This window comes from Antechinus flavipes, chromosome 5 (genome assembly GCF_016432865.1).
Source record: "Antechinus flavipes isolate AdamAnt ecotype Samford, QLD, Australia chromosome 5, AdamAnt_v2, whole genome shotgun sequence".
In the NCBI taxonomy this organism is placed as follows: domain Eukaryota; kingdom Metazoa; phylum Chordata; class Mammalia; order Dasyuromorphia; family Dasyuridae; genus Antechinus; species Antechinus flavipes.
The window spans coordinates 105,685,475-105,711,615 of record NC_067402.1 but is presented as its reverse complement, the minus strand read 5'-3'; the positions used below and the strand labels follow the sequence as shown (position 1 = coordinate 105,711,615).

General features: G+C 34.6%; 1 protein-coding gene across 2 annotated transcripts in view; it reads right to left on the bottom strand.

Annotated features, from left to right (window-relative positions):
* The window catches only part of DGKI (diacylglycerol kinase iota), a 565,471-nt gene that overhangs the window by 169,622 nt on the left and 369,708 nt on the right, over window positions 1-26,141 (bottom strand). For both annotated transcript variants that reach the window (XM_051961507.1, XM_051961508.1), the window contains exon 22: window positions 1,260-1,360. In XM_051961507.1, the coding sequence (XP_051817467.1) occupies window positions 1,260-1,360 (101 nt within the window). The remainder of the gene's footprint in view (window positions 1-1,259; window positions 1,361-26,141) is intronic.

The following is a 26,141-nucleotide window of genomic DNA, read 5'->3' as shown; positions in this document are numbered from 1 at the left end:
CTATGGATTCTCAGAAGCTAGCAATGTTCGGAATATAGCAAAAGTACAATATATCAGCAGAACTTAATGACGAACATACCAAAGGAGGAAGGGGCTTCCAGTGCCAGAACTTCTAAGATGTCCCTTTGCCACAAGTATTAACTATACTTGGACCTCACTAACATAAATTTGAGTCCATTTTTCTGATGGATCCATATGTATTTGTGGAAAGCAGATTCCAATCTTTTGAAAAGAGATCTTTTTGTTCCAATTATTATTATATCTGCTTAGTAAATTCTTTTTATAAAAGGGAACAGATTTCATCTGGTTGGTTGATAATTCAAGCCACACTACTGGAGTCTCAGAAGTCACTGTATTAAAAGCAACAAGACCTCATGGTTATCCATATAAGACTGAGAAAAGAAGGAGGCAATTGATAACTATGGGAACCATCATCTTGAGTTGTAGGTTGAGAGAAGTCAGCCTAGAATAGGTATTAATTAGCATAAGCCCTGTTTTTAATCTCATTAATCATAAAATGAGCATTTGACTCACCTGACAAAGGGCACATAGAATCAATTCTACTACTCTGGTACATTGGACCTTCAGTCTAACAGATCTCACTGGAGCACGGAATTCAAGATAAGATGAGCATATTTGAGATCCTTTTCAAAGTGGTTTCATTAATGGAAGTACTGGAAAGTCTATATCATATACAGTTTCATGTCCAATAACTGGATGATGACAGTGCATAATTATTCAATTATATTGTACAAAACAGTGTCTGTAGACAACAGGGCTGAAGGCATAGGATGAGAATGAGGAGGTGGGTTGTAGTCAAGATAGGTAGTCAGGAGTAAAAACATAGCCTTGCACTGCAAACAGGACTTCTTGTATCATGTTATGCTTTATATTATAATCAATCATTTGTTTTTCTCATTCATAGGGGGAACATAAGAGAGACTAAAGCTGTAATTAAAACAATAGATCCCACTGTCATGTCTAAGGAAAACTGATTTCATTCTGCTGATTCTCCTTTTTGGTTTACTTTTAAATTCACATATATACATATATGTGTGTTTATACACAAATATACAAATATGTACATGTGTATACATACACATATATATATATAAACATATATATATATACATATACATATTCCTATATTCAGAGCCTATTTTCTTTCCTCATTGTTAAAATTTTGGTATATAAGAAAAGGAGAGTGAAGAAAGCTTTAAGTCAGTTGTATGAAATTCAATGACATACTCTTAACTTACAAGCTTCCCGGAGCTTTTCTTTGTCATAGTGCAAGCCTTCATAGTCTTGTAAACTAATTCTGTTCACTCGGATCCGTAGGCGGTCTGGGACAGAATGGGGACTGCAAAACAAGAAAGGAAATTAGACAGAAATAAATGATTCTTTGGAACTGGCGGTTCATAGGCCTTGAGATATTCATGCTAGTTTTTTGTCAGTGACTGGGAGAGAAAATTTTTGCAAGAATTATTATTTGTCATAACATTTCATTCATCTGAGATGGGGGGGTCACTTATCTAGCAACCTGGGGTATTTGGGACATAATCAGGAAGCACACATAAAAGATTTCTGATCAACCAATATGAAGTCTGAGTCTATTTACCCTGGCTTTTCATATAATTCTAACAGTGTTACCTGTTTTGACAATCCACTGTGGAAAAGACCAGAGTTGATATCAGAACAATGAAGGAGAAGAGAGAAAAAAACTACCAAAAAAAAGATGTAAGAACTCCCAAAGTATAGTCATCTGCTGACCTTTAGAGTACAGGAAACTAGATCTAAATCACTAGCTCTTGAGAATATAATAAGCCTGGGTTACAAAGAAAAGATTATGTTGATTATATTCTTTTTCAGAAAATAGGAAAGCATACACTGAAATAAGTTTAAAAGATCACACAGCATAGTTTAAAAAAAATAGGTGATTATGGGCACATATTTTATTTATTTGGAAAATTCACTTGAATTCACAAAAAGGCCTGTTAAAAGAGGGATTGCTATACTTTCTGTAATATCCAATGGATCCCAGCATATCTGAAGTCGGATTTCTCAGATTTTTCTGGATTTCATTTCCAAAATAGTTATCACAACATTGTATGGATGAGAGATTTAGCTTAGGTTCCATAACTAATTCCTTATGTCTATGTATTTTCTAATATGTTCTAATATTTTCCCAATGGTCTAAGAAGAACATTTATGATGATATTTCTCAAAAAAACAAATTTTACTGATATTTTTGTTGTTCTTCAAACTTTAGTTCCAAATGTATCTCCCCATTAAGCTATCCCCTATAATAATTTTTATTTTTATTTTTTATCTTTTGAGGCAATCAGTGTTAAATGACTTGTCCAGTATCACACAGCCAGTAAGTATCAAGTGTCTGAGGTCACATTTAGACTTAAACCCTCCTGATCCAGGGTCAATGTTCTATCTACTGCACCATCTAGCTGCTCCACTAATTTTAAAAAGAAAAAAATAATTCAGAAAACCAAGCTACATATCAATTAACTGTGACCAGTATCAGTCAAGCAACAAGTACTTATTAAGTAGCAGTAAGTCAACAAGAACTATGTTCCAGATACTAAGTCTGCATATAACCAAGAAAGTTGAAAACAGCCTCTGCTTTCAGGGTCTAAGTCCAAACATGCAAATAAGTATGTATAAACCAAATACATATTGGATAAATTACAGATAATCACAAAGTGAACACACTAGCATTAAGGAGGATAAGGGAAAGTGTTGGATTTTAACTGAGACTTAAAGAAATCTAGGGAAGTCAAGAAGCATAAACTGGGAGAGAGATTATTCCAAGCAGAGGAGACAGCCAGTCAAAATCCAGGGAATTGGGTGTTGGAGCCACATGCAAAAAGTAACAAAGAGGCCAGTGTCATTGAATCATAGGGGAATAAATTATTAGAAGATGGAAAACTAAAAAAAGGAGCCAGATTACAAAGGACTTTAAAGTTCAGAGTATTTTTACATTTAATTTTGGAGATAACATAGAAGCATTCAATCTATTGCATAAGGGATCAGAAAGGCAATAGACTAAATATGTGAAAGTAAAAGATGCTTGGTTTTAGAGGCTAAGAGACATGGAGGATGTGGGAAAATCATAGTGCCTTTGACATTAGTAGGGAAGTTAAGGAGAGTAGAAAGTTTGGGGGAAATGTGAGGGAAGATGATGAGTTTTATTTTATACATACTGATTATAAGGTAGAAATATGAGACCAGAGGTCTCATACCAGCATGTGAAGGCTAGATAAAGAAATCTGAGAATCATGTCAATGAAAATGATTATTGAATCTATGGGAGCTGATGAAATCGCTAAGTGAAATAAAACGGAGAAAAGGAACCCATCATAAACTCTGGGGTCTCACTTTTAGGGGAAGGAGCATGATCTGGATGAAATCCAACAAATTAAGCTGAGAAGAAGCAAATGTATAAGTAGGAGGAAAAGAGGGGAAAAGCAGTGTTATAAAATTTTAGAAAGAAAGGAGTATCAAGAACATGATGATTGATAGTGCTAAAGGCTATAAAGATGTCAAGAAGGGTAGGAATTGAGAAAAGGACATTACATTTGGTAATTAAGAGGTCATGACTAACTTCCAAAAGGAAATTTTCAAATGAATGATGAGATTAAGAGCTAGATAGTCATGTTAAGAGGAGAATGTGAAGAAAGAAAATGGAGGCACCAATTACAGATGGCTTTCTCCAGTTTAGTGATGAAATGGAGGGAAAAAAAGAAAGGAAGATAGCAAGAGAAAGTGGATAGGTCAAATCAGAGTTTTTGAGGATGGAGAAGACATGAACATGTTTGCAGGAAGTAGGAAAGTACTTAGTTGACAAGGAGAAAGATAAGTGAGAACATAGAAATGATGGAGAGAACCATCTGTAGAACAAGAGATGGAATGGGATTATTTGAGCACATAGAGGGGTTGTCACTTCATGTAAGATAACAGTGAAAGAGGAGATGGTGGCAGAAGGCACATGCATTACATAAGAAGGGGGAAAGAAGAAAGAACTTTCAGTGAATAGCTTGACTTAATTACTAAAATGTGAGACAAAGTTTTCAGCTGAGAAAGTGGGGGAAGAAGGAAAGTTGAGGAGGGATGAAAAGTTTTGGAAAAGTTTTGATGGTGAGTGGTTTAATGAACTGATTAGTAAAATGCTGCAATGAAGGCCCATTTGGAATTTCATAACAAATTCATAATGTATCAAATAAGCATGGTTTTCTAATTTATCTCTAGATTTGTTCAGCAACACATGAATGTAGCAAATGGAGGAGATAATTAAAGGTTGGAGCCTGGCAGGGAAAGATTGGTCAAGGGATGCAAGAGTAGGAAAAAAGTATAGAATTCAACTGGATGAAAAAGATAGAGAAGGAAGGAAAGTATAACCAATATTGGAACTATTACAGGTCTACCAGTCTAATGAATATAGTAAGGGGCTATTTCTTTAACTCTTCTGTAGAACTTAACTTCTTGGTTATTATATTTATATAGTATCCAAATTCGTTATTTTTTGTTTTTCCCCTTTACATTATTGTTGTCACTGCATATGTTTTCCAATTCTACTTCACTCTGCACTAGCTTGTATAAATCTCCCCATAATTCTCTGAATTCTTCATATTCATTTATAATAGTCCCTCTGTCAAGGTTTGAATTGGCTGTCTTGTGAGGGGGAAAATTTTGCCCTCTGAAATCACTAAAGACTCTGGGAAGACACTTATCTAAAAGACTATTATATATTGTTTCTAACATTGCAATAATGTTCCATTATATTCACAGACATAGTTTGTTTAGCCATTCCCTAGGACAGAGAAGCCATACATGATACTTCTAGTTAACTGCTAACACAAAAATTATACTAACATTTCATGTCTCAGTGACTTTTATCCAATAAATTAAAATAAAATAATTTTTATCTAATAAATCATAAATATTCCTGAATTGTAAAGAAAACCAGGATTGTTAGAGAAAAGTAAAGGGTAGTGTATCAGAATTGTAATTGTTTTGATAATCTCCTAATTCCTTCCTTGCCTCTCACAAACAAAAAATGAGGACTTTAAAAATCCTTTCCAGGTAGAGAAGAAGAAGGAGAAGGAGAAGGAGGAGGAGGAGGAGGAGAAGTGTTTCTGAGAATTATACATCTCTAGGTAGATTGTTAAGTTTTTCTCATTCTAGAATTTTAAACTGAAAGAAATAAAACATTCCCTTTATTGTACAGGCACATTTATGCACAGAAGTACACATATTTGCATATGTGCACATACACATGATAACTACATTTAGATTAATTTTCCTTGATAATGCAAACTCTGATACCAAAGCACACATCCAGATGCATATTCCAAAGATAGTGAGCTGATGGATGAGATCCATGAGGATTGAGAGGATGGGGAAATGGAGAATAAACAGGTATGTTCTGAAGGTGAGAACCTGGTACTAATGGAATAAGTGGATATTAAGGTAGGAGAAAGAAGAAGGCTGGAGAAAGAGGGAAAAAGTGTGAGTGAGTAGTAAGTAATTTGAATCATCAACAAAATGACCATAGAATGTTAACACAAAATAGTAGTTTCTGATATCAAAGAAGTCTGCTTCCCTCCTGTGTCATAGCCCAATAGTTTTACAAAGACAAAAAATTAGCTATTTCTACCTGAGCTGGTCAACTCTTTTAGCTCCATTTTCACAGACCTTGGATCTTCTCATTGGAAGCAGAAGAAAAATGAACCATAGAAAAGTTAAAGTATAACTTGGGGGCATCTTGTCATTATCCTAGAAAGGCAGAAACTATTTCAGCTATTTATGCAAGGCTGTAACTATGGTAGGATTTTGTTCAGGCATACCGGATTTAGAGAATACCAACAGCACTGGAAGTCTTTCAGCATCTTAGAAATAAAATAGTCTTTGTATCTCATTAGCAAAAATAATTAACTAACTTAAATAATAAGTTTCCAGATTGGTGGGCTGAGATGAGCTTCTCCACCCCTAACTTTGAGCATATTTTCTACTGCTCAATCCAGATGATATTAAATACTTCTTCTAGGTACAAAAATTCCCAGTTATATCTCTCCCTTTTGAGGTAATTTTTACATGGAATATATCAACAAGAATAAAAATTACTATATTTTGTGTGTGTATATAAATAGATATAGATGCACATATTTTATATACTTATTATATATTATACATTACATGTTATGATATAACACATAATTAAATGTTATATATATTTTATACATATTTTTATATATGTCTAGATTCTCTTTTCCCAGTGGAATAAGGACAGAGACTCACATTTTTGTATTTATTATTCCAGTAACTAGAACAGTGTAAAACCACTAGGATTACCAAATGTTAAGTTTGATTGATTGATTCAACAAAAAATATATGTTCTCCCTAAGATTTGTGAAGTTATGGTAGCTAGAGGGGATGTGGGGCTGTTGTGTAACGAGTAGGACTGCATTTTATTTGAATCTTAGGATATCAAGGTTTAAGGAGCCTTCATTTTAAAGATGAAGAAGCTGAGGTCCATTTAGGAGAAATTAGTTGCCCAAAATTATATGGTCAATAAGTGAATTATTGTTGTTGGTCCTTTTCTTCTTGAAGACTTAACATGACATCAAGGAGGTAATGCTATGCCATGCAAGTGATTTAACTGAGGGAGGGCTATGCAAAGTCATCAGCCTCCCTTTCTCCTCTGCAGCCATCTGGGTCCAGGTGGCCAGATATAGATTAGCACAACTGGAGATGGCCCTGTATGCAGTGCTCAAGTCTTTAAAAGGTCTCAGTTTGACTGAATTGAATGCCAATTCAGTGATTAAGACTAATCACTGAAGTGCATTATAACACATAGAGAGCTAAGAAGGCAATTAGCTGGTCAGCAAGGAAGAGGACTAATACTCCTGATTGACCCAGAAACTGCTATCCAGTTGGCTTCCTTGATTCAAGGCTTCTAAACTATCTCTCTGGTGGTGGTCGATGGTTCAGAATAAAATGTGGATTTTCAAATACAACCTCTTAATGTTTTGTTCTGTGTGTTCTGCTTAATTGAACTTTTTGGTACAAACATTCTACTAAGAGAAAAGATATTGGAAATTGAAATAGATATAACAATAAATAAAACAACAGCTCAAAAGAAAAGAGAAGATGAGAGAGTGAGGAGATGAAGTAGGCTTTTGTAAGCGTTTTGTTGCTGCTGTTTTTAATGCAGCTATTTGCCTGGCTCCCGGTATGTGCACCTCTCATGGTGATTTCACTTATGACTACCTCCTTCTATTTCTAATCCAATCACGTCCATTTAGATCCCACCCACCTCACTTTCTCCCAGTTTCTTACCTCACATGCAATATATTAGGAAAAAATTAAAAGCCTAGAGGAACAGAAAAGTAGGTTTTATCATGAAACTTGTGGACAAGGATGATCTTTCTTTTATTGAATATTTCTGAGAAGGGGCAGCATTTCCATTCTTCATTTAAAATCTAAAAAGCTACATTTACATTAGTAAACTACTTAGGCTAATTTGAGACTCAAATGAATTAGTAGCAACAACTAAATCATAGAATTCCAAAAATTAGGAGCTGGAAATTAAGGCAGGTCATCATGGGAGGAGAGGATTGAGTAGTAAGACCCACACATCTAGTCCAACTCCCACGGTTTACAGATAAGGAAAATGAGTCCCATAAAATAAAGCAATTGCCCAAAGTTACACAGGTAGCAAGGAACCAAACTAAAATATGAGCTCAGTGTTTTTAAATCTAAACTTAGTGTTCTTCTAACAATCCAGATGTCATTCATTTATTCAACAAGCAATTATTAAGTACTTTTGTATACACGGCACTGAGGATGCAAAGAGAAAATCTCTATCCTCAAAAAGCATATATTCTACTTGCAGAATCAGTACATACAAAGACAAATTAATACAAAATATAAAAAAAAGAAATATAAAGGTATTGGGGAAAAGAGTGAGGAGAAATGCCTTGAATGGACCTAAAGATCCTAAGAAGTGGAGATGATGAGAGAGTACACTGCAAGAATGGGAGGCAGCCTGATGCTAAGTGAAATGAGCAGAACCAGGAGATCATTATACACTTCAACAATGATAATGTATGAGGACATATTTTGATGGAAGTGGATTTCTTTGACAAAGAGACCTAACTGAGTTTCAATTGATAAATGACGGACAAAAGCAGCTACACCCAAAGAAAGAACACTGGGAAACAAATGTGAACTATCTGCATTTTTGTTTTTCTTCCCAGGTTATTTATACCTTCTGAATCCAATTCTCCCTATGCAACAAGAGAACTGTTCGGTTCTGCAAACATATATTGTATCTAGGATATACTGCAACATATCCAACATATAAAGGACTGCTTGCCATCTAGGGGAGGGAGTGGAAAGAGGGAGGGGAAAAAAATTGGAACAGAAACGAGTGCAAAGGATAATGTTGTAAAAAAAAAAAAAATTACCCTGGCATGGATTCTGTCAATATAAAGTAATTATTAAATAAAAATTTAAAAAAAAAAATGGGAGGCAGCCTGTGCAAAGATACAGAGGTGAAAGACAAATGTCACATGTAGGGCACAAAAAGTAGAAATCAGAGGAAACAAGCATTTATTAAGCACCTACTATGTATGAGGGATCAAGCTAAGTAGTTTATAACTATCACCTAATTTGATTCTCACAACAACTTGGGAGACAAGTACTGTTACTATCTTCATTTTTAAATTGAGGAAACTGAGGCAGGCTTAAGTGTTACATGAATTGTCCATAGCTACCTGGCTAGTCAGTATCTGAGCCCAAATTTAAACTCAGATTTTCCTGACTCCAGACTGAGCAATGAGACACTTAGCTGCCTCAAATTCACAGCAGTTTATGCCAATAGTGGCAAACTCAAATATGGGCTGCATACTGATTTGTTGTTGTTCAGTCATTTTTTAGTTGTGTCCATTCATGGTGACCCAATTTGGAGTTTTCTTGGCAAATTCACTGAAATGGATTGACATTTCCTTCTTATTTTACAGATGAGAAAACTGAGGCAAACAGGGTTAAATGACTTGCCTGGGATCACGCACTTAGTAAATGTCTGAGGTCAGATTTGAACTCAGAAAGATTAGTCTTTCTTACTTCAGGCTCAGTACTGTTTCCACAATGCCAACTAGCTGCCTCTATAATATTTAAAAATTTTTGTTAAACATTTCCTTCTGATTTGGGCCCCTTGAGGAGTTTTTGCCACCTCTGGCATAGGCCATACAGGAGTGGGGGAGAGTGGGAATAGAAGTAATATAAAAACAATCAAGATTGTAAATTCAATTTAATGAACCCTCCCATTTTACACATGAAGAAACTGAGTCCCAGAAGGACTGTCATATATTTATCTAGTGAATGGTAAAAGCCAGACTCAAATCCTAGTCAAATCTATTCCCTAGAACAATGCTTTTATAACAGGGAGCTTCCTCCACGGAACAGAACTCTGTCTCAACTGGCATTATCATTCTCCTCAGATCCAGATCACCCTATGTGCCATTTCATAGGCTAAGTAATAAGAGGTTAAGTGATAAAGAGAAGATGGGAGGAAGAAGATGCACACAGGAGAAATGAAACCCACATAATTCAATTCTGTCCCTTTATGTCAAAGTGTGTTAGTATCAGAGCAATTGCTGGCTGGCTGAGCACTAAGGACAAATCACAAAGCTGTTTCTTCTTGAAGGCTGAGAAACAGCATTGCCAAGTTAGGAACAGACAACAGAATTTTCTGAAATTAAATTTTACCAGGGCAGTTAATAAAGCAAAGACTAAAAGCTTGAGGGATGAAAGTGGATTTACAACTCCTCTGACATCTAGCACACGTTATTCCTGGACTGATTAGATCCCCAAAGCTGAGATTGGTTGATTTTCTCCTACATCCCCTTGTTGAACTCCCACTGAGGGGAGCTATAGGAATAACAGCCAATCTATACCCCAATTTGTCATCTGACCAAGTATGTTTGGTCCTCATATTTATGTAGGTGAATATTTTCTAAACCTCAACTTTCTCTTTCAACTTCCCCAAGCAAAATTTATCTGTCACTTTCATTTTATTTTTATTTTTCATTTTTGAAGAGAATCAATAATATCATTGGGTAATGTCTTGATTTCTGGGTGAACTAGATTTAAGTTGCACAGTTGTCAGTCTCACTCTTCCACAGTCACCAAAATCCAGTGACAAGACAAAAATCTGGATAACTTAAGACAACACAGGATGCAGTGGATAATTTTGGCCTCTCTGATGTCTAAGCACTCTACAACACCTACTTTAGCCACTTTCATGGCCACTGGGACAAATTCTAAATCCTTCATTGAAGACAATAATAGAACACAAGCCTTTTTCCAGTTGAGAGGAATAACCAAAACCCTCTTTTTGAGATTGACTCAGAGGGAGATTACTATGACACAATATGTGCAAAATAGAATTTCTGCTAAAGAAAACAAAGTGTGGTGAAGGTAATTATTAGGACAAACAGAGAGAAAGGCCAAGCTATGCTATTTGAGAACAGGTTAGACTGTTTACAGAGTAATATAGAAAAATATCAAATTAAAACTGAATTTTTCATTTGCTTTTTTTTCTGCATGTGTCATCTCTTGAACTGCTGATTTGCTTTACTTAATAATCAAGTTTCCATAGATCTTTTAAAAATGTGATTTAATTTACCAAGTATTCACCTAATATATGCCTTGTCAAGCATGTTTCCCTACCACCATCTGGTGGCAGTGAAAAAATATTACAGGGAAGAGTAGAACCACAGACAGGATGAAATTTATCTTTAAAGAGCATTTTTCAGAAAGTTTTTAATATATATAATTTCATAGAAGTGCTTGTAACAACCCTGGGAGATAGGGAATGCAGGTTTTATTATTCTCCATTTTTAAGAGAGAGGTTAGGTGACTTACCCAGTTTTTTAGGAGGGACTGAAAGCCAGATTTTCCAATCCCAGTGCAATATAAGTGTATTCTATTAAACCATACTATTTCTCTTAAAATCCTTCATTTCATTCAATTGCAAGTGAGAATTATTAGGTAGGAAATTGTTTAATAAGAGGTTTGAAAAGAATAGCAAGTTTATATAGAAAATTTAGTTTCATATGCAATCATCTTTTTTATTGTATTATGTTATGAAAATGTTTGTTCTGTGCCATAAAATAAAAATGAAATTTTAAAAAGACAAAAAAAAAAGCACTGAACAATTTTCCAGCTTAATATCTTGATTCAATTATGGATCAAGTGCATTATTTGATATATATGCCATTAGACGAATGACATGGGTTGTGCATACAAATGCAATCTGGCCAAATATGCATTTTCATTCACTTTCAAGTTTCCTAGCTTCCTTCAAGTTCCATCTAAAATTCCATCTTTACAATAAACCTTCATTGACCTCCCTTAAGATTAGTACCTTCCTTCTGCAGATCATTTTCAATTTATTCTATAAATATCTTTTTGTAAAGAGTTTTTTTTTTTTTTCCCCTTCCTCATTAAGCTGTGAGCTCTTCGAGAGCTGGAATCACCTTTTTGTTTTTCTTTGCATCCCCAATGTTTCTCATAGTTTCTGACACCTAAAAGGTGTGCAACAAATATTTTCACTGTTTGTTTTACAGAAATTAAATGTTTCCTGAGATACAGCCATTTTAGGGTGCATCTTCTTCAATTTTCCACTCATTGAAGGAATCATCTATAACCTTTCTCCCCTGCAAACATAAACACCCATACAACTGCTGGTTCAAAAACATTCAAAGATAGGGAATTTACTACTTAACAAAACAATTCATTTCATTTTTGAACATCTCAACTTGTTTTTAAAGTCCTGTCTTTCATTTAATGATTTTAAATTTTAAATTTGAACTCATTGTATCCAGTTCTATAGCAAAAGTCTAGACATACATTTTAAAATATTTTTATATTAAACATGCCTTATAACATTCTCATTTCATTGAACATTTAAGCAACTATGGTGACTGTTATTATTCTAGTTATTAAATTGAAAAAATAGAAATTGGTGGAAATCTTTCTGTTAGACAAAGGTTACACTATTTGAAGCAGCCTTTTTTCTCATTATAATCAGTGTGTCTCTGGACATAGCAGTCTTGTGCAGATAAATATAACAGCACTAATCCAGCATCAATAGCATATAAATTCTGTATTACTTTTTTAGTAGTAATGGTAGATTTACACTGATGATAATTAAAAATTTACACTAATGATGGGTTTGGTCTGATACACTCAAACTTTCTTGCCTATTTCCAATGTAACCAAAAATACAAATTTCAAAAGCAATTAGACATTACTAATCTACTATGATACAAAAATGAGGGGTAATACTCTTTCTAGGGGCAGATGAATGGTGTAATGGAAAGAGAATGAGGCTTGTCATCAGGAGGACTAATCCTCATAAGTTCAAATCTAGCTTCAGATACTGTATGACCCTAGGAAAGTCACTTAACCTTGCTTGCCTCAGTTTCCTCATCTGTAAAATGAGCTAGAGAAGAAAATGCTAAATCACTCCAATATCTTTGCTAACCCAAATGGGATCATGAAGAGTTGAACACACCCGAAAATGGCAGAATGCCAATAACACTATTTCTAACTTTTCATAGCATCAAGTTTATCTCAAAGCCTCCATTTAAAAAGGGTGCCTAGGTCAATCATCTCTTTATTTCTCACCTGGTTCTATTGCTTTTGACTTCTCCATCATATTCTTATGCAGGGTATTTCATCTTTTACCTCCTCTTTCTCCACCCCCACCTTTTCAGTTTCTTTTTTGGATTGTCTTCCCTCATTAGATTGTAAGCTCCTAGAGGGCAAAGGCTCTTTCTTTAATATGTGTGTGTGTGTGTGTGTGTATACATATATACATATATATATATATATGTATACACACACATATATATCAACAACATAGTAAAATATATACAGATTTAGGACTTATCTAGATAGAAGGGATAATTAAAGTCATGGAATTGCCAAGGAGAAAAGTGGTTCAAGGATAAAATCTCAGGAGAAACAAGATGAAATAGTAAAGGAGACCAAGTAATGGAGAAACAGGTAGTAGGAGGAGAATAGCAGGAGAGAAATGTCATGAAAGCCATGGCAAGAGGGAATAACAAGAACACACAGCTGCAAAATTTGAAGTTGAAAACTGAGAAATGCCACTGAATTAGATTATTTAAATTAAATCACTGGTGACCTCAGAAAGGGGAAATTATCAAAGTAAATGGAATTGGAAATTGAATTACAGGAGTTTGAGAAGTAAATAATAATAATGGCATTTATATAGTCTATATGTTTTGCAAAGCTTTTCACATATTATCTCATTTGATCTGCAGAACAATTCCTTCTTACATAAAGGAAATTTAGCATGAAAAAAAGTTAAATGATTTGCTTTGAGTCTTATAGCTACTAAGTAACTATACAGGGTTGAAACTCAATTCTTCCTGTCTCTGAGTCTAGGATTCTATATATTAAGCCACAGTAGCTGAATAGATAAACAGGGATAGTGAATAAAAGCTACCCTTTCAAAAAAATTTCTAGTGAAAAGGAGGAAGGATATATGACTATAAGCTGAAGGGCATAGCAGGGACAAATACAGGATTGATTTTTTTTTAAGAAATCCAAAAATATTTCTAGGCCAAATGGGAAGGTAGGCTGAAGATGAAGAAGGGGAAAAAAATGATGGTTAGAAGACAGAGGTTGCAGAAAATATGGGGGAGAGAGCAAGAAACCAAATAGACATATGGAAAATTATCTTTGACAAGCTCATTCTCTAAAACTATAGGAGGAAAAAAAAGAAAAGGAAAACAACTAAAAACTTTGAAAAGTTTTGAAGTATGGGGAAGAAAAGTTGAAGGAAATTGCATCAGATGGCCTCTATCTTTCTAAAAAAAAATCAGGAAGCAATTCCATCCTTTGAGAGAGGGGTTTTGAAGAGAAGTTAGTGGCTTGATGAAAGAGAAATTTTGGACACAATGGAGCTGACTGGACCACAGAAGAAATGAATTTATGTTTATGGTGTCATGAACATGGTGATCTAGCAGCTGCAAAATTCTCCTCTGCAAATCCCAAATGGGGCCAAACCTGATTAAAAAGCAATTGGAAAATGTTTAACAAAACAAAAATGTAATACAACACAGATATTACTTTGGATTTTTAAGTCAACATGTTGCCACAGATCTGTTTTTGAGTTTGACATCCCTTCAATAATGCCAACCAGTAAAGCTGTTGTTGTCCCATATGTAAGGAGATTGCATCTCTATCAAAAGAATCTATGGACTAATTAATTAAAATTGTTTCTAAGTACTTAGAATCAAAAAAAGCTAGCTAGGGCACAAGGAACACAGTGCTGGGCCTGGAGGCAGGAAAATTTATCTTCCTGAGTTCAAATTCAACCTCAGACACTTTCTAGCTGTGTGATCCTGGATAAATCATTTAATCCTGTTTGTCTCACTTTCCTCATTCATAAAGTGAACCAGAGAAGGAAATGGCAAACCACTACAGTATCCTTGCCAAGAAAACTATATGCTCTAAATCACCATTGATCAAAGAAATGCAAATTAAGACAACTCTGAGGTACCATTACATACCTCTCAGGTTGGCTAAGATGACAGGAAAAGATAATGACGAATGTCGGAGGGGACGTGAGAAAAATACTAATATACATTGTCAGTGCAGTTGTGAACTAATTCTACCATTCTGAAGAGCAATTTGAAACTATGCCCAAAGGGCTATCAAACTGTACATACTCTTTGATCTATCAGTATTTCTACTGGGTCTGTATCCTAAAGAGATCACAAAGGAGGGAAAGGGACCCACATATGCAAACATGTTTATGGCAGCCCTTTTTGTGGTGGCAAGAAACTGGAAGCTGAGTGGATGCTCATCGATTGGAGAATGGCTGAATAAGTTATGGTGTAGGAATGTGATGGAATATTATTGTTCTGTAAGAAACAATCAGCAGAATGATTTCAGAAAGACCTGAAGAGAGTTACATGAACTGATGCTAAATGAAATGAGCAGAATCAGGAGATCATTATCACAGCAACAGCAAGATTATACTATGATAAGTTCTGATGAACCTGGCTCTTGTCAACTCTTGAGATGATTTAGGCCAGTACCAATGGTCTTGTGATGAAGAAAACTATTTGAACTCAGAGAGGAGACTGTGGGGATCGAATGTGGATCACAACATAGTATTTTCACTCTTTTTGTTGTTGTTTGCTTACATTTTGTTTTCTTTCTCATTTTTTTTCTTTTTGATCTGATTTTTCTTGTGCAACATATTTGTGGAAATATGTATAGACAAATTGCACGTGTTTAACATATATTGGATCACTTACCATCTAGGGGTGGGAGTGAAGGAAAGGGAGGGAAAAATTAGAACTCAAGATTTTATAGGGGGAATGGTGAAAATTATCCATGTATATATTTTGAAAATAAAAAGCTTTAATTTAAAAAAAGAAAACCATAAATAGGGTTACAAAGAGTCAGATACGACTAAAAATAATTAACCTAAACTCAAAGAATATTTAAGAATATGGCTGAACCAAAATGGATATTTGAAGACTTCTTTTCCGTTTTTCAACAGACAGCTGTCTATTGAAAGCTGTCAGGCAGTAAATGCTATCAAATGTAAAAAATAAACATACACACAAAGAAAGTTGAATTTCTGCAATTCTGACAGCTCCTGAATTTATATTCTCTTCTGTTCCTAGATTGAGAAAGTCTAAACAGTCAAAAGGAGAGCGCATGTAGCAAAGACAAAGGGGGAATAAAGGGTGAAGGTGGGGTGATTTAGAAATAATGAAATGTTATATTCTTGTATTTTAAATACATGAAGCATAAGCAACAAATCTTTCATTTGAATGGAATTGCAAAATATAACAATGAGACCTAGTGGCTGCTTGGCAGTATCGTTGACTCATTTTCCTTTTAAGTACTCACAAGCTGTTCCTTTAATTGGTGTGAACTGGAAGCAGCCTTAGCCATAATTTAACTCCCTTATTTTACAAACTAAAAAACTGAGGTTCAAAGGCATGTCATACAAAAATTTGGTAGCAGAGCCAGGTCTCCCAATACCTATTGCTATTTCTTCTTCATAACAATGTTGCTCCACCCTTAAGTCATTTCACCTCTTAGAACAAAGATTCTTACTCTATTTTGTGTCCAGTATCCTTTTGGCAATCTATTTAAGTCTACAAATCAATTATATTGCAACAAGATGGCAGACTAGACTTTTTTCTCTGATTCCCACAATCTCTCCAAAAGAGACTGTTTACCAAAAATAAACTTCAGCCATTTTCATTAAGACATTCAGAATCCAAAAGAAGGTTTAAAAAGTCCTTCAAAACTCCCTGTACCCTGCCTTACTTCCCACACTATTAGCTGTGAGGCTTCATTAGCAGTCCTGAGGGCATGATACCCAGGTAGGAGCTTATATCAAAACCCAACCCTATGCCCCAATACCCTTTCTCTCTTTCTATTGCCATGGAGACTGGCTTCCAGGCCTGCAGAAATTTGCTCATTCCTCAATAGCCAGCTGGGTTATAGTCTTTCAAGGGCAAAAGCCTGAAACCCAGAAATACCAGTTCTGGGGGAAAGAGTCTTTGAACTGCTAGTATCAGGCCAGAGAAATGAAAAAATAGAGATCCCCAGAGGACCAGAATACTGAATTTATGGGGGGCTGTGCAACACTCCACCAATGCTGATGGGAAGAACATGGTATACATCTGAGGCCATTTTTGACACCAAAAGTCACTTGGGGCAGAGATGTAGGCTGTGAATTGTGAACTGCTTAGTTTTGGAGGAGGCTGAGACACTTTGGTGATCCGACCCCTAAAGAAACCACAATCAAAGATTTCAGGAAGAAGAAAACTCAAAGTCCTTGAATATGAACAGGAAAACAGGAAAAGTAGTAATAACAGAAGGAAATATTGCTTCCAAATCTAGTAAACAAATTCAAACATGAATGAATAAATACTAACCAATAAAAGGAAAATGATCCCATACTTGATGACACAGAAGAACCTATAAACATTGTGAACATGGAAGATGATACTATTTCTAATAGTTGAAAAGAAAAAATGAGAATTAAGAGAGTAAAATTCATGTCCTGTATAGCAAAAATAATGAATAAAACAGAAACAAAAATATTAAAAAGAAAATATGCTCATCATGAAAGCAAAACATGGATACTGAAGATAAGGATCACGGGCCTCCCCAAAAAAAAACATGATAGATCAAAAACACCTTCACATTATAATGAAGGAAATAATAGAAAAGAACTGCTGAGAACATCTAAACATAGAAATTACAATTGAAAAAAAAATCACCTCCAGAAAAGTCCCCAAAGCTGCAAATTCCAAAACAGTGATAAAATTTAATAATTCAATTCAGAGACAATAAGTTATGCAAGCCATCAGGAGGAAGATTGCTAATTACAAAAGGAAAGGACACTCAAATAATGCAAGACTATTCTGTACCCATTAGATAAAGGAGAAAGAAATGGAATAATGTGTTCTGAAGAGAAATGACGCTCAGAATACAGTCAAAGGTGACCTGTCTTGCAAATGTGAGCTGAACCATGCAGAACAAAATATAGATATTTAATAATAAAGAAGAGTCTGAATTTTTTTTGAAAGAAAAACAGAACTGAAAAGATTTTTTTTGCCTTTTGAATACTCCAAACAACAGAAGTGTTTATTTATTTTTAAAAGACAGACCTCTACAAATACACAACCAGACCAATGACTGTATTTCAATGTAATTATTTTTTGTTGTAATCTTAAGTATTTTATTTTAGGCATTTAAAAACATTATTCAAAAACCCATATTGTTCTGAAAAAAACAAAAAAAAGATAATTTATAGGGGCAGCTAAGTGGTACAGTGGATAGAGCACCAACTCTGAAGTCAGGAGCAACAGGGTTCAAATGTGACCCCAAATAATTAACACTTGAAAATTACTTAACCCCAATTGCCTCAGGAGGGAAAAAGATAATTTATTGATGAGTAGTAGATTAAATAACTAATGTATTAAAGGAGCCCTCCATAGGGCAGTGCTAGATAGTGAATGGAGGGCTGGCCCTGGAATCAGGCATCCTCAGTTGAAATTTGGCCTCAGATACTTGCTAGCTATATGACTGGGCACTTTACTTTAAAAACAAAGTCTCTGCTTGCCCAGTTTGTTTATTCTTTTGTAAAATGGGGAAATGATAGCATCTATTTTCCAGGGTTGATGTAAGGATCAAATGAGATAATAATTACAAAGTGCTTAGCACAGGGTCTGGAACATAGCAAGCATCATATAAATGTTTTTGCTGCTGTTGTTGCTGCAATTGTTTAATTGGCGCTATTCTGGAAATGAGGAATAATGGAAAAGGGGAATATACAAGATAAGTCCTCCAAGGCAGGGGCAGAAACTATCTACAAGAGAGCCTAAAATGTCTACCTTGGAAGCTTTGATAACATGAAGAATATAGAAAAAATAGAAAAGTGGGAATAGGGTTATTTTTTTTAAAAAAATTAAAGGAACATAATGTATTTACAAAAGAATAAGGAACTTGACACTGAAAAGTTTCTACATGTACAATATTAATGCATTTAGGATAAGAAGGGAAGTGGTCAAATGGGCAAATAATCTTATCAAATTCCTCTGATAAAGTCTGATAAGATCAAGTTACATAAGTAATACATATATATATGTATATATGTATGTATTTAAATATATATTTTCCCTATATGTATAACTAATTGCCATTTTCCAATAAAAAAAATAGTCAAAGGATATGAACAAGCAGTTCTCAAAACTCTCAAAAGAATCACAAAGTATTCATGACCACATGGAAAAAATGCTCCAAATCACTAATAATCAGAGAAATTCAAGTTAAATTTCTCTGATTATTAGTGATTTGGAGGTTTCATCTTATACCCTGAAAACTGGCAAAGATGACAAAAAATACTCAATGTTGGAGGAGTTAAGAAGGATAGTCACAATAATGCATTGTTGGTTGAGCTACAAAATGGCAGAATAATTTTGGAAAGCAATTTGGAATTATCAAAAGGATTAAAATGTCCAAACTCTTTGAACCAGAGAGTCCACTGTAATACTAAGTTAATATTCCAAGGGAGAAAAAAAAAATATATATATATATATATATTCCAAAAATATCATTTTTTGTGATAGTTAAAAATTGGAAACAAATTATATGCCCTCAGTTTGGAAATGGCTAAAGAAAAATATAGTATATGAATATAATAGAATATTACCATGCTGTAAGAAATATGTGTGATGAATACATAAGAAGCATGGAAAGATTTATATGAATTGATGCAGAGTGAAATAAGCAGAACCAAGAAAAAATACACAATAACTATAACAATGTAAATAGAAAAAACAATGACAGATGGTACAACACATTAAACAATATTTTTATTTCATTACTATTACCTAAGGCATTTCAAAATAAGAAAGTCATTGCAAAAGTGAAACAAAGAAATAGAGATCATTTAGAACTAGATATATGAAAGCAAGATTCACCAACCAAAACAGTAGCCAGAATATATAAAGAAGGAACTAAAAGAAGAAAGAATATAGTTCTCTAGGAATTAAAGTGGAAAAATAAATGGTATCTCAATTGAAAAGAAAAGAAGGGATGAATGATACTCGTGTACATAGCTATGGCTTGCAATAATAAATACTATATTGCAGCTGGTGGTGTTTCTTAAAATGGTATAGTTCCCAATATGAATTGTCAATGTTTTAAAGGTCAGGGGAATGAGTGAAAGACTACATATAAGACTCCATTTTAAAGGGTCTTATACATTAGTATAGAAGTACTATTTTAGCTTGTTCTATTGGAGGGTCAGAGAGCTTATCTAATTTTCAGACATCTAATTGCTCGCCAATGTCTGGAAGAGTCAGTAATAAGGAACATTTGGTTCTGGGGGAAGTTACGGTATCAGTACTGTCCTATTAATCACCCAACAGCTGGTGAAAGTAGGACTCTCTTGCCCAGAGCACAGCTGTGCTTCTTCTATGCTGTTTTCCTCATCTGTTATCTGTGGGGAAAAGATAACCAGAGTCCTCTGAACCTCACTCTTCAACGTGGCTCAATCTAGACAATCCAGCCTGATGGAGGAAAACTTTTCATTATCTCTGCTCTAATTCCCATTCCAATTATTAAGGGATTTCATGAAATGTTCTTTAGTTCTTTTGTCTGTATAGAGAGAACTGTCAGAATCAAGACAAATTTCTTTGACAGATCCTTCAAACTCCAGCCTGCAATCACATCATACCAGTGAATAATTCTATTAAAGTGATTTGTCTAAAAAAAAATTAATAATAAGTGTATGCGAGTTGGGGGGAGAGAAATGTTTCTTCAGGGCATGTTTGCAGCGGCAGATTAGTGAATTACCTGTCTCCTGGAGAAGAAAGGAACAACACACACACCAAAAAAACCTAATTATATGCTTTGATGCTTAGAAATACTAGGAGGAAAACAGTAAGGAAGCAAAAGAAATTAACCCTACTGTTGAAATCGGAGTGGCAGAGTTTGGAAATTACATACAAAAATTATTCTTAATTGGGGAGGGGAGAAAGGAGTACAAAAGATATATTTTATTTATTTTTGACTTCACAATTGTTATATAAAAATAAAGCAGTTATTTGTTAAGTCCTACCTACTAAATAAGTGTAGCCAAGAAAAATTTACCTAATTCCTATACAAACAGAAATCCATTGCAATATAGTTCACATACCACTCATTTGACTCTTCTCTCCCCAAAGTTAACAATGATCTCTTAAGAGGTTTTTTCTTCATTCTTCATTCTGCCTGATTTTTCTCCAGCTTTTGGCCCTATTGATTGCATTGTCTTCTTGGACACTCTTGCCTCCCTTAGCCTTTATGATTCTGATTTCATCAATCACTATGGCTACAATTATTATTTCTAAGTAGATGAGTTCCAGATCTATATATTAAACCATTATCTTTCTTCTGACTGCAATTGGGCATCTTTAATTAGATATTGTATGTACCCCATGGGCATCTCAAACTCAACATTTCCAAAATATAACATTCTCTCTTTATCCTTGCCCATACCAACTCCTTTTCAAGAGTACCACCCTTCTTCCAATCATACAGGTTCACAATCTTGAAGTAGTGGATATACTCTTCTTTACCCTCCTTTTCCTCTTCCCTACCCTAAATCCAATCATTTAATGATTCTTGTCATTTCTAACCTCACAATATCTTCTGCTTATATCTCCTCACCATTCTTGTAGCCAAAATCAGACCCATCAGCTCTTTTAGACTATTGCAATAGTTCCTAAATTGATCTCCCTGCTTCCAGACCCTCTCCAATCCAAATCCATCCTCTATATTGCAGTCATAAAAATTCCTTTTCCAGGACCCACATGTACAAAAATATTTATAGCAGTTCTTTTTGTGGTGGCAAAGAATTGGAAATTGAGTGGATTTCCATCAACTAGAGAATGGCCAGATAAGTTTTTGTATATGAATGTAATGGAATATTATTGTTCTATAATAAATGATGAGCAGGCTGATTCCAGAAAAATCTGGAAAGACTCAACATCAACTGATATTGAGCAAAGTGAGCAGAACTAGGAGAACAATGCACATAGTGACATTGTGCAGATGATCAACTTTGATAGACTTTGCTGTTCTTAACAATACAGTCGTCTAAGACAATTCTAAAGAACTCATATTGGAAAATGTCATCCACATCCAGAGAAGGAACTATAGAGTCTGAATGCAGATCAAAACATACTTTTTTCATTTAAAAATTGTTTTTGTTTTTCTTTCTTGTGGTTTTTGTCTCTTGTTCTGATTCTTCTCTCACAACACGAGTCGTAAGGAAATGTATTTAAAATGATTGTATGTGTATAACCTATGTCAGTTTCTCTGTTATCATGGGAAGGGGAAAAGTAAGGGAAGAAAAAAAATTGGAACTCAAAATCTTTAAAAATGAATATTGAAAGCTATCTTCACACATAATTGAAAAAAAAAAACAAATACTATCAAGTACAAAAGAGTTACATTATGCACTGATAGTTCCTAACAAAAAAAAAATCATTTTTTTCCTTATTCCTCAGGGATTTCCTGCTTGCTTCTTGATGATAAAATGCTATCTTCTCAGCTTGGCATTCAGAGCCCCTACCAGTGTGCTTTCCAGCCATCTTTATAAACTTACTTCACATTTGTATTCTTCACATTTTCTATGTCTACCCAAATGAACATTCTTACTATTCTGTTTCCTATCTCTGTCTTTGCCCGAGTTACCCTCCATTAATTGTTCTCCATTCCTTATATATTCTTTCCCTACCTCCTACACTGCTACCCACATTGTTTCCTTCATATGCCACTTGCTTCTCTCTGGGAGGGAGTTTGATTTTTTTATTCCCTGCCTAACACAGTTAAATAAATGTAGACTGAAGTGAACTAAATATTTTAAATCCATATGTTATTCTTTCATTTGGTAATGTCTGGTTTTTTGTGACTCCATAGGCAACAGCATTCCAGTGCTGTCCAAGGGGTTTTCTTGGCAAAGATACTGGAGTGATTTGCCACTTCTCAAGTAGAGCAAACCAACAGGTGAAATTACTTGGCCAGACAGTTAGTAGATGTCTGAGGCTGGATTTGAAGTGAGGGCTTGCTGAGTCCAGGAGGAATGTTCTATATACTAAGTCACCTATATAAACATATAGAGTGGGCTTTATAATTTTCACTTTATTGGATCCTCACAATTATCTATAGGGTAGGCAGATCATGTATGAGGAGATAATCCATTTTTATACAAAAAGAAGTTCTAAATCTAAAAGATTAAACAAAAGATTCAAAGACATAAAACAGTAAATAGTGAAAAAGGGACTCAAATGTTAGTTGTACACCTGCTCCAGCCTCCCCATTTGAACATAACTGGATCACCACACTGAAGAAGCCTCGCTCCCAGACCAGGGGTCAGTCCAATCCCCAGAGCATCATTTTGAAGAGCTTATAGCAATGTTGCTTCAGCTGCTAGCCTTATGCCAGGAAAATGTTTAGTTTGGGGCTTTAAATCTACTCCATTCTTTCTGTGAATTCTCTACTGTGCTGATGCATCCTCCAGATTAATTTTATCCTAGCTAAATAAGATTTCCTTTTTATACTTTTTTAAAATGTTCTCTCTTTTCATCTCATTTCATTTGAGCACTACAGGATATTGTGACAGATCAGGAGGGCCCAACTGTGCCTGGATAATTAAATTAAGAACGGGGTACAGATGAAAGGCACATTGCAGTCTACCACCTCCTCAATAAAGTAAACACAAAATAGATGACTTACACTAACAAAGCTTTCAAACCAAACCTCAAAATTTCTTTATTATGAAAACACTCTTCTTTCCTCACAAGAACTGTTGCTGCCTTTTAACTCAATATTTGCTGTAGTTCAAACTCCTCTGAGTTTTATTTCTTCCTACTATAATAATAATAATAATTATTATTATTATTATAAAAACTATCACTCATATAGCATTTTTAGGTTTGCAAACTGTTTTTAAAATGTTATGGCATTTTGTCTTCACAACACTGAGAAATAGTCGCCGTTTTCATGCACATGGTACAGATGAAGAACAAAAGCAGACAGGGTTGACTGACTTTCCCAGTTAAGTGTCTGAACTCTGGTACTCCTAACTCTGGGGCCCATATTCTGTTTGTTGGGTAATCTAGCAGCCTCTCTGTATATCAGGCAATTAATAAATGCTAACTGACTGGCAGTGAGTTGGCACGGTTGAGAAAGCACTGGGCTTGGAGTCAGAAAGGCTCATTTTCCTGAATTCAAATTTGACCTCAGACATTCCTAGCTGTGTTACCCTAGGCAAGTCATTTAATCCTGTTTGCCTCCATTTCCTCATCTGCAAAATGAACTGGAGAAAAAAATGGCAAACATTCTAGTGTCTTTGCCAAGAAATTTCTAAATGGTATCACAGTCAGCCGTAACTGAAAATGACTGAATAACCAAAGTTGATTGACTGATATCACTAAATCTGATTGACCTTCACTTTCTCCATCTGTAAAATGGTGAAACTTATCCTTGTCCTAGAGAGGTCAAATAACTTTCTTAGTCTTACAGTTAAGAAATAATAGAGCCCATATTAAAACATAGGGTTTTGTTGTTGGGTTGGTTTTATTTTTTTACCACAATTCTTTTTCACAACCACACTGATCTACATTAACCTCCTACCATTTTTAAATCCTTTTCAACTTAAAGGTCTATTTTGATTATGGCAATAATGTCATTCCCATGAAAACATCTACAATTTCTCCGCGGGAAGAGGGAGGCCCTTTCTCCTTCAAGAACTGCTTATTTTCATTTTAGAAGCCTTTTAGAGACAAAGAACTGAAAAGTTCTTTGTATCCTTCTTACTTCTTACATTCTGAATTAAATTATAATTATTTCTATGTTTCTCCTATCCTCCTTACTGGACTAATGCCTACTGAGTTAAGGACTATATATTTTACTCAGCTTTGTATTCCCAATACCTGACCAGTTAGTTATCAAATATCATTTAAATGCTTACTAGATCCCAGACATTATGCTAAATGCTAGAGATCAAGGGAAAAGCAAAAACCCAGGGTTTGCACCCATGAGACTTAATCCATATTTGTTGAATTGCCTTGTAGAGGTGAAAGAAAAAAAACTGGAAATTTGTATTTCCAATAAGAATTGAGAACCCAGGAATTTTGATTGCTTGAATAATTTCCTATACTTTGACTATTTATCTTTAAAGAAGAAGAAAGGGGCAACTAAGTGGCAAAGACCCTGTAGTCAGGAGGACCTGAGATCAAATGTGACCTCAGACATTTAACACTTAACACTTACTAGCTGTGTGATCCCTGGCAAGTCACTTAAGCCCAGTTGCCTCATAGAGAAAAAAAAAAAATAAGTAACTTGATTATGATCACATAGCTGATAGGGATCAGAATCTGGGATTGAAGCTAGGTTTTTAAAAGCTAACCCTTAGCTACCATGCCAGCCTGTTCCTTTATTACATGAACAAAAATTTCTGAGTTCAAAACAGAGCAAAAAGGGAAAAATAAAGAAGTAATTCCAGTTTTTGTGAACAGAAAAAATATTCATATCATTATATTTTATTACTAAAATAATATAAATTAAATAGCACTTTGTGCTATTTTATGCTTTCATATTTATTGACTTCAGTGCTTCCAAAAATACATGATTTTATCTGTATGAATGGGTGCTCACTTCATTGATATACAAATGAAAATAACAATTCTTTGATGCCTGATTAAACAAATTTTTGTGGTCAAAATTGGTGATAAACCTCAACAAATAGATAAACTTAATGTAGTACTCTGATGGTCCCATTCTCAAAGCTTTTCTGGATTGGTACAATATCTTATAGACATTGTTCTCCATTTGAACAGACTTCATGAAGCTCTTTTTTATCTTTATGGAGTAGGCATAGGAGAATGATTGAAGTGAAGATTCATACTGATCATGGTATATTGGAAAGATCACTGGTTCTGGTATTTAAAGGATTCAAATCTTGACTCTTGTGCTTGCTACCTGAGAGACCACACATAAGTCATTTAACTTCCTGTAGTTTCCTAATATGTAAAATGAAAGGATTCGATTAGCAAAATTCTGAAGATCCTTCCCGTTCCAAAGTTGAGGTGGTATAAGCTATTATCAAATTCAATTATTTTCACTAAAATAAATGCTATAGGCAAGACAAAGTAGTATAATTATTGCATTATTAAGAAAAAAATGAAAGGCAGAAAAATACCTTTCCACAATAAAAAATAATAATCAATTAGGGAAAACAATCCAAAACCACAAAACGAAATGGAGACTTAAAACTGAAATCTTAAACAATTAAATTGTCAAGACCCCAATAGAAACAAGATTTTGTGAAGAAAATTATAATAAAGTAACACATCAAAATTTTTATGGAGCTAAAGCGGCTCCCAAAGGCAAAATTATATCTTTTCAAACATAAATTAAAAAAAAAAAATTTCACTCTAAGGAAAGCAGGTAGGTGTCACAGTGGATCAAACATTGATTGGCCTTGGGATCAGGAAATCT